Here is a 14,965-nt window from a genome sequence, read left to right as displayed (position 1 = left end):
TATCAGAATGAATTCATGGTAACACATCCGAGAACTAAGGATTTTCTTACAGGATACAAGTAACATCCGACTTAGGACTTACGTCCACCCGTACTTACGACTGTTACGGCAGCACAGTATCCCAGCATCTCACTCTTACACAGCGATCTACCACTACAGTAGCAACTATAACCCTCGCGTCCGACTTATGACCGGTTGGTCAGAACCGATCCCGGTCGTAAGTCGGGTGTTACTCGAAATCTTATGGAAGTAACAATGAGGAGTTTACCATCGGATTATCATTCACTGTACAGCTCCATTAACAGTATCACAGTGTCACACTTACAATGTATGAGTCATCTATGATAGAAAAATTTAGCCAGAAACATCAATGCATTTTTACTTGTAGTTATGAGGCTCTGAATGTACTTGTTGAAATTTATTTTCTTTATGTGGAGAGAAACATTTCAAAACTTATCTGGTTCTCATAGATCCATTTTCCCAGCATCAAAAGTTTTCACTTTGGTTCCACCAGATGAACTTTAAAATAGACACTCAAATTGCCCAAATTTGTCACCAAACTCAGTAGCAACAAACCAGACAAGAGCTGGTCACAAAGGCCAACATTAGCAGATGTTGTCGATTACAGAAAATTGACAATCAGTGGAAAAGCTCACATATTATTTTACAGGATTAGACAAAAATGAGTAATTAAAACTGAACATTTGGTCAGGAAAAAAAAACAGAAAAATAAAGTCTCAGCACATCAACAATACAAAAGCACACATTCCAGAAGGTGTCCACGCTGCTTTAGTGACTTTTAGCTGTTGATCCACAGGCAGTGTTTGTGTTTTTGCCTTTTTGTTTTGATGATTTTTCAGATTTTTAGAGCAAAAATCTCCCAGGATTAAAACAATCTGAGCCTTCTACAAAGAAGCACGAGATAAATGTTTCGAAGAAGAGCGTTAAAAGTTTAATAACTTAGTAAAATGTTTAATACAAAGCAGCAATTTATATTCAGCTCCCTTGGAGTTTGCTCTCATCCTTCATGCTGCATGGCCTTTTTTCATTTTAAATCAGGATAAGATTTGCAAGCGTTTTCATGAAAGCTGAGCTACATTCATTTGAAGGTTCAAAGGATGTCAGGTAGAACCATTGGCCAAAAAGCATCTCCGTCAAATCCGGCCCTCTGAGATGAGTCTGGACCACACTGGCTCACAAGGAGACAGCGGGTGTATATTTTCAACATTTAAAGTCTTGCCTTCAGGATTAGTGAAATTTTAAGAGGAATGAATTTCATTTTTTATTGAGTCCCATCACCTCACTCCCACTATCACTGCCAGTTTATGTAGCTTACACCAGGCCAACGTTTCCATTTGCCTGCTGCCCTAATCTTCAATGTTGTGTCGTATTCACCTCTTCTTCTGTCTTGACCCCATCAGGACCTCATGGATATATCGGAACTGTCTCCCACACGTATGTTGTTTATCAGTGATGGCATTGCTGGGTTCATGAAACAGCATGCTCATTTTCAGTGGTCACTAGATGGCGCTCTTGGTTTAGAAATCATGTGAGATTTTGTTAAATTAGTCCAAACATTATACTGCAGACAGTGCCGTCTGGAGGCCTCTGGAAATCTGTTTTTGCCTCTGAAAATCTGTAATAGCCGAAACCTAGGCTGAGGCTTCACGAAACAGTGTTCTCATTTTCAGAGCCACCAAATGGCACTGACTGCTCTAAGATCTCTGGATTTGAACAACCATCTAAATGAAACCAGACATCCTTCTTAAACCTAGAGCGCCACCCACTGCGCCCTAAATATGTGCACAGTGTTTCATGAAGCCTCATCAACCCATCACTACTGTTTACCTTGCTGCATTGTTCTTCTGGTTTTGACTTGAACTGTATAATAATAAACTCTTGATCATGGGCTTCTGCTCTGTTTGTCGAATTGAGACAAACTGAAAACCCAGCTGGTAAAAACCACTATGACACCTGAGAGCCTATTAACGCACCTTCAGACTGAGTGGCATCTGTGAATGTCATCGTACTTGGCTTTCAACCTTTGCGCAGTGGTTCATTTGCTGTATTTGATCTAAACATATCAGTTGCTTCGCCGTCCTGAAGCTTACATATGGAATGTACGTCAGAAGACATTGTCAAAACAAACAAAAGTCAGATTGTCTTTTGCTTGAGTGTCAGTTTGCCCAAACTTAAAGTGAAAAAAAGCACCCAAAATGTCATAAAAGTAAATATTTGTCCTTGTGACATATGACTGATATTTGGCTCCGGGTAAATGCGGCTGTTTCAGTTACCAAACCAGCTCTAATAATAAAACTGGCCGTCCCACATCCATCAATAATGCAGTGCTGGAGAGAACATTTGCCATAATGGCACTTCTTTGTAAACTCACCCTTCCTAAAGTTTAGTATTTGAAAAGAGAAAAGAAAAAACTCCATCTTTTGAATAACCTCATTGATTGTTATTTTGTAAATCACAAATATTTGTGCTCCCAGCAAAGAGTTGAGAGCCTCACAAACTGTGTTGATATCCCTCGCCAGGCTGGCGAAAGCATCACGCAGCGAGACTACACACTGCCAGACATCATTATCTCACTCAGCAGGCCACCGCACGCTCTGAAACTGGGTTAGACTTATGGATTCCAGGGAGAGAGACGCCCCTCTAAACATCAAAAATAACAACAGCACCAAATGTCTGCAAATCGCTCCTAACTTCTATTACAGGAGTCACATGAGCAAGTGAGGATTACTGTATTCCACTATGCCAAGCTGCTGACAGGAAATCCTTCAGTCACACTGTGTCTTCTTTTCCATTTTTTTTTTACCAGGATGCTATAAATGTGTAAATGCACATATCCAGAGCCGGAGTCTATTTTCAACCCTGAATGAATCAATTTGAGTTTTATTTATATTTCGCCATCCTACACATTTTCTATTAGAGCACGAAAACCAACAGATCAGTGTCGGATATTGTGGCGCATCCGAACCCGGGGCTGTGTCTTTAGAAGTGCGCCACGACTCTGAAGACAAGACCGATCCATATGGCTGGTGGATTCATCTGAACAAATCGTTCTCCTTCCGTGGAAAGACACAAAAGGAGCTGCTATCCAAATTGCTCAGCTTCCATCTGCACAGAACACATTCATTTGATGTGATATGACTGGATCGCTGACAAACTGGTGTAGTAATTGATCAAGACACATAAATAGAATGGATTTCAAACAATGTTACTGTCATCAAACTGAGAATGTCAACTGGAATGTCGACATCAATCACACGGCAAGCTTATCAAGGAGCCAACACGTTTTCCTCCACACAATTAAAGTCATTTGTATGCTTTTGTAATGCTGACGAACATATGTTCTTTATTTTGATAAACACGAAGCGGAAGGAACATAACTGTAACTTGTGGTGGGGACGGATATGAAAGTATTCAGATTAAAAGAAAAGGTAAATAAATGCACAGAAATGTATAAGTCGACACCAACATAATGCAACTCATTTTTTATCTGGGAAAAAAAATGAGCCAAACATATTTTGGGCTGAGCTACATGAAGCGCTTGAAGATCTGTTAAAGTTCATTTTCAGTTCGATTTAAGTAATAAGATACCAAACCAACACTCCACCATTATTTAAACACAATCATTAAGAAATCAAAACATTACTCGCAAACTATTTTCCAGACTCCATGCACAAAAAAACAAACAAAAAACCCCCACATCACTTCACTACCATTAAGCGAGCATATAAAAAGTCCCTTTCCTGCTGCATATTTGATATGTGTTCAATCCCCCACTAAGCCGTCATGCAGTTTCCTCCAGCTACGCCTCAGGAGGTAGTATCAGAGGCGAATCGGATGCGTGATGGGGTTAGTGTGAAAGGACAAACTGTCATTCCGAGAGTAGTTCTAGATTCTGATGACAGGCCTCTCGTGGTTCCCGTTTTTTTCCCCCCTTTTAAGACCTAAATTGAATGAGAGGAGCAAGGCAGCATGTTTTTGCTTCAAATTCCACTTTGATATTCATCACTTCCTGCTCTATTACCTCTCTGTCTGCTTATTAAACCAGTGCTAATGTGACAAGCGAGTGGGATCAAATGACGGTGGCTGTGAATGTATTTTGAGCATACATCTCAGCTGCAAGTTTCTTTGAATTTCCACATTTTTAGGATGCTCACGTGTTTTGCAAAGAAACTACTGACAACATCCGACTTGCGACCTGCTTGACTTACGTCCACCCGTACTTACGACCACGTCCAGCAGATTTTTTTCTTTATTCAATGTCTGGCACCGCAGCACGTAGTGCCAAACATGACAAGACAATTATGGCAGCCAACCGGAAGAGCGTACAACAGTTACAGCTGTAAACAACTTGGTATATAATAGCATTCAATAGAAAAAGTTGCTGAAAAACTCAACAGATTGACATTGTGTATCCTATACAATAGTATCTACTGCGTCAGATGTTTTGAATGGCACTCAACTTACGTCCAATCTTTACTTACGACTGGTTGGTGAAGTCAGATGTGACTTGTGTATATACAAAAATTATGTATTTAAATGTAGACCCTGCATGGTAAAAGGTGGCACCCAAAAGCCCCTACCCTAACACAAAATAAATAAAAATAATAAAAATAAAAAAATCCTCTCATAATATTACAACTTTAATCGTGTAATGTCACAAAAAAAATTAAATAAAAAAGTAAAAATATTTTTGTAATTTGTAAAAAAAAACCTTTGTCGTAATATGCAACAGAGCACTCCAGAAAATAAATAAATAAAAATAATAAAAATGTTTCTGGGTTATTACACACTCAATAAAAACTGCTGTTGATTAACAAAGTAAATTACACTCCTGAGAGTTTTTAAAAAATGGCCCATTATCCAACACTTAGCAGATCAGAGGTTGTTCCTTCAAGTGATTATCACTTTTTACGACTGAAAGAGCTCTTGAATTTGTGAGTCTTTTCAAATAAACATTTTTTTTGTTTTCACGCACAAAGAATGGAATTTGTGGATTATTTATCCTTGTTAACATGGATTCATCCATAATCTGAGAAATCTAGAAATGGTGATCAGAAATGAGACTGAAGCATACATTTGAAAACATTTTACGTGGTGATATCTCCTACCTGATGGGTTCAGCAGCCGCCAGGTGATGATGGGGTCAGGCCTTCCACTGGCCAAACAGCTGAGCGTGACATTACTGCCCTCATTCACAACCATGTCTTCCGACATTTTGTAGATGACAGCGGGAACTGGACACAAAAGGGAAAGAAGGAATGACATTTTTAAAAAGCCCATCTTGCTCCACAATGCTGTGTGAATGACCATTAAAAACACGTCCTTTTGAGCACTAAAAGGAAAACAAATAAATAAAAGCAGCTTGATCTCTCCGTACGTTTGAAAGTGAACGTACGAGACATTGATTTGAAAAAGTAGCACAGTGTTTAATGATCATGGCGCTGAGCTTCATCATCTTCTCCAACAGCTCATTCGCCCACACAAACCTGGAGCAGCGGAGCGAAACCTCGAGAGTCAGCCAATACAAGTCAGATGAATAAAGGAGGTGTAGCCTGCTTTAAGGAGTCAGCAGCTTAGATGCAATCAGTCGTGGCGGCGGTGAAGGCAATTCATCACACTGCACAAACTGCGGATGAATCGTTGAGGATACGGAATCATACGTGTGGATATGACGGGTGCTTTATAAATATTGATCAATCTGTGTGAAATTGAAAGACAAATGGCAGTCTGCATATGGTACGTTGGTACTTTCCTTTACATATTTACCTCTGTGGTTTTACCATACAGACGCATGGTGCACCTTCAGTCCCCGCATCCATGATCAACCTGCCGCTAGCTTTTGGAATTCATCAGGGGAACATTGATGGAACTTTAATGGTAGTTTTTTCTGTTAGATCCAACCAATTGGACCCCCTCCCCATTTGAACATCCGTCGCAAACCCCTCACAGGTGGTATAATGAGGATGTGTTCATGCTCAACACTTGCTGTTTCCACATGTTTTGGTCAGCACCTTCAAAAAGTCACCCAATAAAAAAGGAAAAGTTATTAGGCTTTGAGGTTCTGCGCTCATAAGGGAGCCTCAAAGCAACTGTCCAATGGCAAGAATGCTGAAATTGGCACAACAGCACTTCCCTTCCCTTCAAACTTTCTTCCAAAAGCATCAGTTTTGTAAGTTGCTGTATGTTGACGCATCAGAGGTCGGGGATGGGGTAACGCAATGGGGTGGAATTCAACCTGAAAGCAGGTGCCACTTACTGTACCTCAAATAAACATATGCTTTGGGCACAATCCTTTTATGGGGGCAGCTACAGTGAGGCGCAGCCTTACATTTACATTGAAATAGTGTTCGAGATAGTCCAAACCCCAACCCTACCTTCTGGAACATCACATGAAAGGGGAAGCATTTTACCCCACTGAAAAACCTATGCACCAAAATGCAATGCGGCTGATACTGGAGACAAAAGAGCACCAGTCACTGGTTGATGCCTTGGGAGTGAGAATTTGTGGGCAAGTCAGTGTCCTCCACCTTCGATCGTCTTGCTCCCCCTCCCCATGCCTATCTTCTCCATGTCCTCATTAACCCCCATCCTTGAACCCAATCGTCAATCTCCTTCTTCTTTGTTCTTCTCCGACATTAATTATCCAACACAACCTCAACCGTCCAAACCGTTTGGCCTCCCTAACCTTGTCTCCAAACTTCTCCACCAGTTGCCCATCTGATATTCTCCTTTCTGATCTTGTCCTTCCAAGTCGTCTCCCCACTTCCAACCAAAGAGTGGAGCTCATCCGCATTCACGAGCTCCACACCCTCCATCTTCGCAGTTGCTTCTTCATGTTCACTCGCATCTCACTTCTGAGCATGTTCCACCACTTCCCCAGCTGCTCCCCCTAATTACACCTACAACAGACAATTTTCCTTAGCAAGATCGGAGATTTGCTTCATCTGTCAGTCACAAAAAAAACCCAAAAAGAAACTTGAATACTTTTCTTATTCTCCCGAGTTCCTCATACAGCAGTGTTTGTTCAAACTTTTCAGTCAGTCTATAAGTAATAATCATCATCACTTTTTTTTTCTCCTCAAAATACTATTTACTTAACAGCAAATTCTTTTTTTTTACCTTTGCCTTTTTTGTTTTGATGTTTTCAAAGGAATAATTCCCCGGAGTCCCCAGAGGACAAAACCATTAAAAGAGTGGAAACATCTCACCGTAGCTGTCAAGATGCTTTCTAAACTGCCTCTCGACTCTAATGAGAGCGACGACAGACAGTCACCCGCACAGATTGCCGTGCTGGCATCTGCAGTGAGTACCTGTTATTCCACGCGCTGAGAAAAAGGACGACATAAGCTGTATAGTATTTAAAAATATATGTCATGCTTTGATGGCAGTTTTAGGCTATATCCACACAGCAACACATCTTTTCCAAACAGATATATTTCTTGCCACTTTAAAAACTTTAAAGAGACCTTCAAAATAAAGCTTTTTCAGGCGTCTACAGTACAACAACCTGAACGTGAAAACATGCCGTTATTACACGTTACACCTCACTACATATAGATTAGGGGTTTGGCACTTAATAGATCAACACGACATGCCTGGCCCAGAAGAACTGATGCCCCTTTGACCCACCATTTCTACTATATCTCCACCGCTTAGTAGGCTTAAAATCTCATCACCCAGCTGGAGGCGACATTCCCCAAATTGTTGTTTGCGATCTCCAAAAAAAAAAAAAAAATCTATGACAAAAGCTTGGTGAACCACAGTGTTTTGCAAAGTTGTCGCTATAGTTTTGCACCCACCAAAATCCCAGTTAGACTTAGACTTTCTATATTGTCATTGCACAAAAACATATCACTGTATTATGGAAACAAAATTTTGGTCTGAGGCCTCTGGTTTCCAAAAACAAAAACTATGTCCAAAAATGAATAAATATCAGATAAATACTTACTACATACTACAATGTACAAAAAACATGCAAAAAAAAAAAAAAAACATACTGGGGGATGGTATTGTGCTAGACAACACAATACCATGCAGCTGATGATGACTTTATTAGCAGAATTGGCTCTGAAGTAGACCTGAGTCGAAAGCGAAATGCTGTTGGGACACATTCTTCTAAAATTAGGACTACGATTAGAAAGTTTTAAATATGATTTACTGTTAACAATAACATGAAATCACTGATTTTCAATTTACATTAAACGCCTCAAGCGTATGAGGGCACTCGCTTTCTGCTTCCGCTCTGGTGCTCCCAGAGCAGTTACAGCTGAGACCAGCTGTGGTGGCGGAGCTCCGGGGATAGCATGAAATGGAACTCATTCAGACATTAGCCACATTGTTGTTTAAGCTGTAGGGTTCGGACTGGGAGAAAACAATTGGGGCTTATAGTCCGGTAACTACAGTACGTGCCAGGAGAAAACAAAACTATAAAAATGTGATCAAATTTAAGACCTCCAACTTTAGAGACGCCATTGTACAATATCACTGGAATCGATTGTGACCACTTTGAACTGGATGCAGAAAAAAAATAAAATAACATGGCATGATTTATTCTTGCATAGTTTAGTTACTTTTAAAGGCAAATCTTCATTGCCAGGATCCATGTTGCCAAGTTTCAGTCATTTAAAATATTTGGCTGCGATGAAAACCAAGAAAGAACTTGGCCAATGTGCATTTTAATATCTTAGTGAGGGTCATGTTTTCTGACTTCAGAGTGAAAGGGTGTTTTAACAAACCGTTATGGACTCATTCAAGAAAACTGCCAAAGTGTTTTTCTCACCAAATGCTTTAACCACCTCAGTCGCTCTACACCAAATCTCTGGCAAATGACTCTTCCAAAAGCAGTTTTTACAGCCAGTGGCAGTCTTTGCTGAAGGACACCTGCTTCTGTGCCCATGCCCTCTTGCACAAGACCTGGAGTTTGTGACTGTTGGTAAAAGTTAATGCAAAAATTGACAGAAAATGTTATGTTGTGATATTATGAACCATGCCAATGAATAAAACCCTGATGTTTAGATGGTTATCAACTTCTCTTTTTTGATATTCTCTCAAACCCTGAGTCACGCGCTGTCCTTAAACTGACAACACTGTCAAAACAGAAATAAACATCAATCCCTTATCAAACATCATAACCATTTACATTGACATTTTCTGAGTGACTCACCACCACCTTTATAGAGATCCAAGAGAGTAACCACACAGCAGACTGCATTAGCGAGTGACAAGGAAAGCTCAAGGAAAAACCTTTACTCTCATGTCCACATCTGACAGGATGTTAAAGTGTCTCTGGTTGATCGGAGAGATCACAGTGTGGTCAGTTCAAATAATGGCAAGGACAGGGGTGACTTACATACTGCTGCACATAAGCTATTAAGGTATGAGGGCACAAGGTTCCTTCAATGTACTTCACGTGGCTTTGAGTCTGGAGGGCAAAACTTTATTTTAATTTATTTCCGCAGTGTCATGTTATCTGGCAGAAGGGAACAGCTTTTTCCCTACCTTTTATACTCCCTGTGGACTTCTCAGGCGGAAAGCACCTCAGTACGAGCACCTTCTTACTGCACTTATGAACAGTTGTGTATCAGTACTTTATTGAGTAAATGTTTTGGAGGGTGCTGTGAACTTTTACTCCTCGATGGTAAGTATCTATAGCATTATCTGCTGTATGCTTTAATAGCACTTCTACACCATGTTGCGATAATAACGGCGCACTTCCTCAGCCGTGGTCAGAGTCAAGCTGCAAAAATTGACTTTTTTTCTGTATTACGAATCCAATTCTTAAGGTGACTCATTTATTTTAGGTCCTTGGAAATAAAGATAAAATGAATAAATGGTGTCAATATTAATAAATTGCTTTATTTTCATTTTTCTTTTTTTTTTTAATTTTTTTTTTCTCTTTTTTTTTTTTACAGTATTTCTTGTCCCTCAAAATATGTAACTAAAACTACCATTATTTTTAAATGCCTTTATCTGATTGTTCTTTCACCCCCCATAGATGTGTTACCAAGAAATGAATTCATGATTCATATTGACATTGCTGTGCATATAGACTGAAAAAGAATCATTGAGTTCCATATTTCCAAATTTCAAGGATATAATGTCACGGCACATTTTTTTCAAACTCTCTCCCTGTTTTAGTAACAAAGTTGAAGCTAAATTTATTTTCTGTCTGTTGGACCGTCAGCACCTCACAACTGTCACAGTATGTAATGTGCTCCCACTGGGAAATTTAATTCTTAGATCCAAGCATTGGTAGGTGCAAAAATATAAAAATAAAATAGTGAAAATTTTTGTGTAGCGGGTTGGGCTTTTATTTCTTTACCAGCATAGTAGCTATTTTTCCGGCATTTCCTGTCAGATCAGATTCTGAATCCTGTCAGATTCATGTGGCCCTCGTCATCATCCATTACCGTTTAAATTCTGAAAGCAAGTCAGTCACTTTTATAGGTCTTCATTTTCCCGATGTTCTGTCTGTTTTCTCTTCCCGATAGCTATTCATATTTACACTGAAAAGTTGAATCAAATTATTTGAATTACTAATGGTAATGTTTACAGAATTTCTAATCTCTTAAAAAAAAGCACAAAAATAAATTGAAAAAAATATATATATATGTTAAGAAAAAAAAAGCTATAATAAAGTGACTGTATGTCACATTTAAATCTTTTACTCATAGTTGAGTAACCAAGATATCTGGTCCCTCAACTGAAAACAATCTTCCAAAACGTATATATTTATATGGCAAAACTTGAATCTTCTGTCTTTCGGCATGACGCCCCCTCACAGCAGTCAGAGTCAATAACGTGGCCACTCAGGAAATCTAACTGGCCACCGCTGTTATAAACCAAACCATATAATGCTGGGTCTCACCAGCGTCTCATTATGAAGGGACTATGACAACCAAGTGGCTCAATGAAACGCTCATAATTGTGCAGTAATTACACATCATGTCGATCTCGATAAAGAGACAAATGCACCTCATTCATGTTGAAGCCTCAGTAATTCTCTATTCACTAGATGTGAGCCTGATCCGATCAGTTGCCTTAAATAAATCTGGTGACCTGCGAGCCGCATGCTTCATTTCTGATCGAGTCAGCAGAAAGCGGCTTTTCGAAGAACTGTGAGGCTTAATCAGATTCAAATGCCCGAACAGCCCCGACCATCCTCTTGAATTACGATCAAATCTAACGCGTTTGTATTTATTTTTCAGTCTTACAACACAAAATGGAAAATCTATAGTGAAGGCAGCAGTAAACACACTTGTGAAAAATGCATCCCGTGGGGATTCATATGCTATTAAAATCTGACAAGACTTGTGTGTTGAGCTGAAATAAAGCTGCCCTGCTTTATCGACCGTGAGGCAATATTTTAGCGTTTGCTTCTTTTATATTGTTTCTCTGAAAGGTTATTATTGAAGCTTTGTCTTTATACTGCATCGGGGCCTGCCCTCCAGTCGCTGTCGCTACCTCTGTTTGTGTCTTGAAGCGCATTAACAACAAAACAATCTCCTGTAAAAATGTCACTTTATATCATGCCAAATTGCATTTTGCTCCGAAATATATGGCGGGGCAAAAAAATGAAGACACAATGTGATCCATGCCGTGTTTTTCCTGAGTTTCTCATTCCGTTTGGAATCAGATACTGAACAAAGAAATGGGGTACGACAGACAGAGGAAGAAAGAGACTTACTTTCTGAAGGAGAAAAAAAGAAGACAGCGCTTTTATGACCATCCACATTATGCCTTTGTGTGAGTAATAAAGGAGGAAAATGAATTGTAATTCCAGTCATAGGTCAATCATCAGCCAACAATGCAGCAAAGGGCAGTTCTTTGAAAAGCACTTTAGCTCTTCAACCGCAGGACGGATGAATTCCACAGAGATGCACTGATCTTTTCTTTGCAACTTGGCCTGAATGAGCGATGGCAGAGGAGAGTTCAGAATGACCACAGTGCTCAAGTTGCCTACTTCTTATAATCCATTCTGTTTATATAGCAGCCTCTCATTTTCATTCATGGACACACTGCTGTTATTTCCTCTCATGATTTGAAAGGTTTCACCCAACCAAAGGAAAACAATCACGCCTCTCAAGCTAATGATGTCTAGTTCACTTTTCATTTCCCAAATCCTCACAAAATAACAAATCTCTCATGGAAATATTATAAATAAACTGACCTTGCTGTAAACCCTCTTGCGCTACTTCAAAGAAGAGAAAAGATGAGAGACAGCGAATGCAGAAATTAATTAGAGTGAATGTGTCTGAGTTGCTAGGTTTGCGCATCAAGTGGCTCCTCGCTTTCGTGACAGTGGAGGAAAGAGAGCCACAGGCACTTCCTGACAAATTATTCACCGTGGAGAAAAATAGACGGTGATGAAAGCACGCAACTTGCATTTCTGCTAAGTTAACAACTCCTCTTGCCTGCGCGCAGTTTAGTGACTCCTGTCCCCCATGAGATGACAAAACAGGTTCACAACAATGGTAACTGCAGCTTTGGTAATAAAAAAGAAAGAGAAATAATAAATCTGACATCGGATTTTATGTCGTACTGCATTACACAGCCCTTCATTTTCAGAAATACCATTTGGGGTTTACTCTCATATGTAAATAATATTCTTATAAATTTCCTCAATGTTCATTTTTGAAAATTAAGTTTGCGCGAACAATGGGAAACTGACTTCCCGAATAACAAAAACTACTTGTCCTGAATCGAGGCACCTCTCCAGGGTGGCAGAGGCGAAGTTGGGAGAGTGGGTGGTCCCAAAAGCGTAGGGTTGTCGGTTTGAGTCCTGATCTATCTCAGTCACTGTCACAGTCTCTTTGAGCAAAACACTTTACTCACTTTGCCTTGCGTGAATGTGTATGAATTAGAGATGAGTCGATGAGGTTTCATGAAACAGTGTCTAATTTTCAGAACCCACTAGATGGCACTGTCTGCTCTATAAGACTTGGCTTTGCACAACCATTTCAATAAAACCTCAATCGATTGTAAACCAAGAGCGCCATCTACTGAGCTCGGAAAATGAGGACACTGTTTCATGAAGCCTCATCCACACATCACCAGTATAAATGATTGTGGTGGTCGTCTGGGGGTCACTCAGCATAGATATGAGCAGGTATTATTTCCACATTAGGTTCAATGCTTCACTCCAGACTGTGATCTAGTACAATTCAACAGGGCAGGAGACAAGGGCAAACTATCATGTGCTTTCTCGGTAAATCACCTTGTAGTAGCTTCATGAAACAGTGTCCTTATTTTCAAAGTTTAAAAATGAAGTGAGGTTTCATTGTTTAAATCCAAAGACATACTTGTGGTCTCCTAAAACAGGGGTTCTTAACCTTTTTCATCTCGTGGCCCACCTTTTCCAGAACGAATGGTTCTAATTTCAGAATTACAGATTTCATTTGTGTTCAATAACAAACAAACCAAAACCTTGTGAAATGACCTGAAACTATGTCTGTTACTATTGTCGACAAAAAGTCCAACCAGCAGCAGAAGCATGTGCAAGTCATATTCATCAAATTTAATGAAGAAAAAGAGAAAATATATTTGATGCAAACTGTTGAGAAAATTGCAAAAACTATACATTACGAATAAAATTTTGAAGAAATATAATATGACATATTGACATATATAACAATGTCTAAATATTTTTTTTTCACAAATAAAAAAAAGAGATCATAAGTGTTCAAAAAATGTTCTAAATAATTTTAAAATGTGCCCCAAAAGGTGAAAAGTTTTTACTCTTCACTTCTTCTCATTTTTTTTTCAAGAACTATTGTGGTAACTGTCAGAAATTTGCAGTTGTCAAGTCAATGCAGTGACACACTACTGCCACATATGTTGCAAGTGTATTAAAACTGAGCGTCTCACGACCCAGAGGTGTAAAACAAAAAAAACTTTTAGTGGCCCTCTACGGGGCCCTATGGTTAAGAATCACTGTCCTAAACCCATCGGTACCTCAAAGTTTTTTTTAAGTGCTTAACTGCTTTGCATTTTCTTCATCAGGCTACACATTAGATCAAAACCTTGGGCCCCAATAATGCAGACTGTGCATTATGGGATGTGGCGTACAAGTGATGGGAGGGCCTTTTACTGTCGGGCCAGGAATAAAAGACGTGATGAAATGATTTCTCACACCACAGTTAACTAATCATGACTATTGCTATTCTCAGATTCCAGATTGTTTCAGTCATGGAACAGTGAGCCAGTTCTTCAGCCTTATCGTGGAAGGTTCCTGAGAGTTTGCTCAGTCACGCCATCTGTTTCAGAGGGCTGGAGGAGGCATTGGATTGTGTTCATCCCAGTGTCATGTGGGAGGCACTCAAGGAGTATGAGGTATTCAGCTGCTTATCTCAAGCCATTTGGTCCTGAAAAGAGTCAGAGTCTGGTCTGCATTGCTGTCATCAGACGTGTTTCCACTGAGAATTGTGTTGCTCCAATCTCATCCCCTTGTGGGAAAGATCTTCGGTTAACCCCACGATTTCATCACTGTTTATTTTTTGCGGATGATGCAGTGCCGTTGGCCCCATCAGACCGGGATCTTAAATTCTCATCGGAATGGTTTGCAGGCAAATGTGAAGCTGCTGGGACGAGCACAAGCAGCAAAATGAATTTTCTTCTCAGATCGGAAATGTTGGACAGTTTTTTTTTTCCCTCGACATTTAACCGTACCCAAATGCAATTGTTCATAAGCAGCTAACTTCCAGTTCTAACCAAGTATCAATGTCTCTCATATGTTTTCGTATGGTTAAATATCCCTTGCGCATCACCCCTGTTTCTGATGGGTGTTTTTCTTTTTCTACATTGTCCATTGGGATGTTACATTAAAGCTGAGAATCTAGAACATAAAGGAGACTATAACACTGTCCACTGTCCACTTTTAAAACACTTCCTAAAACGCACTTTTACTCTTTGACTTTTACACAACAGCACAGCTGTATCTGCCCTG

The 14,965-nt window shown here is 39.7% G+C and overlaps 1 protein-coding gene across 4 annotated transcripts in view; it reads right to left on the bottom strand.

Annotated features, from left to right (window-relative positions):
• The window catches only part of lsamp (limbic system associated membrane protein), an 879,542-nt gene that overhangs the window by 59,813 nt on the left and 804,764 nt on the right, over positions 1–14,965 (bottom strand). For all 4 annotated transcript variants that reach the window (XM_053872548.1, XM_053872547.1, XM_053872546.1 and 1 more), the window contains one exon: positions 5,130–5,255. In XM_053872548.1, the coding sequence (XP_053728523.1) occupies positions 5,130–5,255 (126 nt within the window). The remainder of the gene's footprint in view (positions 1–5,129; positions 5,256–14,965) is intronic.

This window comes from Synchiropus splendidus, chromosome 8, assembly GCF_027744825.2.
Source record: "Synchiropus splendidus isolate RoL2022-P1 chromosome 8, RoL_Sspl_1.0, whole genome shotgun sequence".
Taxonomy (NCBI): Eukaryota; Metazoa; Chordata; class Actinopteri; order Syngnathiformes; family Callionymidae; genus Synchiropus; species Synchiropus splendidus.
This window is presented reverse-complemented; position numbering and strand designations above follow the sequence as displayed.